The 1440-nt window shown below is 35.5% G+C and overlaps 1 protein-coding gene across 1 annotated transcript; it reads right to left on the reverse strand.

Moving 5' to 3' along the window:
• Positions 1–993, reverse strand: LOC145764334 (retinol dehydrogenase 16-like). Its single transcript, XM_082575951.1, has one exon. It carries the CDS (start codon positions 991–993, stop codon positions 1–3), a length of 993 nt encoding a protein of 330 aa, XP_082432077.1.
• Between the last annotated feature and the right edge of the window lie 447 nt (positions 994–1440).

The raw sequence follows: 1440 nt of genomic DNA on the forward strand, positions 1-1440 counted from the left end.
TTACTCCATCTTATTTAATTGAAGAGATGGCTCAGAAAGACCTGCTAACTTATGCACATAAGGCATAACAAATAGCAATACTGGAAATGGTAGCCATGTCAAAGGCAACAAAAATATAGGTTCCCATCCAACAATATATCTATTGCATGGGTACTTAGCAAAAAGTGAATGCAAGAATGCATCTGTGACTAAAGAAAACTTAGACGAAGAATGGCGCTTATGCAATAATTCTCCTTGTGTAATTTTTTTTTCCAAATAATTGAGACCATAATCTTCTTTCATCTGAGGGCTCAAGTTATCCCACACTTTAAGAATTCGTTTCCGATTGAAGCAACTTTCTGCCAAGTCGGTTTGAAATAAACCAGGTTCAAGAACATGAACAGTAATGTTGAATGGTTTTAGCTCAAAATTTAAACCATCTGATAATGCTTCAACACTGCACTTCGAAAGGCTATAAGGATTAGACATAATGTTAAAACGGCCGCCAAAGCTAGAAGTGATAACAATACGCCCTTTTTTTCCTCGTTTTATCAATGGAAGAAAAGCAGAGGTTGTGCGAATAATGCCAAAAAAATTAACATCAAACACTCGATAATATTCTTCAGTATTTAACCACCCAAATGGAACCACAGGAGTTGACACACCTGCATTGTTTACCACAGCCCACAATGCTTTACCATTAAGATTTTTTTCAACAACTTTAAAAGCATTATTGATGCTAGTTTGGCTACAAACATCCATACAAAACGCTTGCAAACGATCACTGCTTTCTTCATTAAGGCAAACAACAGAGGATTGTAAAAGACATCCGGCGTGTACATAAACTCCTAGAAGATCCAACTCTTTGGCTAGTTTATTTCCAAATCCAGAGTCACATCCTGTGATCATGACATGACACTCTTCGAAATGCAACACTTTTTGCCAATATCTCACATACAGGTAATAGAGGACTAATAAAAATACAGTTACACCAAAAACACTTTCAAGCAACATATTTTTGATTCTAAAACCCTAAAAAAATAGACAATTTGTTTAGCCTGGCTTTTCTTAACAAAGTAACAATGAAACACTGTGCACAGAAAGTCCGTTCAATTTATTTACAGATATTCTTTGGATATTCAAAGTACAGTACGGTACTAAAAAGACCTAGTAAAACTATTGCATTAAATATTGTTAGGGGTTGGTTTCAATTGGTTTGCACACTTTTAACAACTAACAAACCATGAAAAGTATACAGCCATGTTTCATTATCACATTCCAGCCTATTGCAACAAATAATAGACTAACAGTGGGCAAACTGCTGCTCGGCAGCATAAATTTGGTGGCTCTTGTATTGAATCGCAATATTACAATAAAATTAAGAATATAATATCCTTTACAAATATGTCATCTCGCACTGTCAACCAAGCAGTGGCGTATATACCTAGGGTATGGCAGACA

Source organism: Aplidium turbinatum, chromosome 2 (assembly GCF_918807975.1).
Source record: "Aplidium turbinatum chromosome 2, kaAplTurb1.1, whole genome shotgun sequence".
Taxonomy (NCBI): domain Eukaryota; kingdom Metazoa; phylum Chordata; class Ascidiacea; order Aplousobranchia; family Polyclinidae; genus Aplidium; species Aplidium turbinatum.

What these genes read in the sequence shown, in the direction of transcription:
- LOC145764334 (XM_082575951.1), bottom strand. Translation starts at nt 993, where the DNA reads ATGTTGCTTGAAAGTGTTTTTGGTGTAACTGTATTTTTATTAGTCCTC.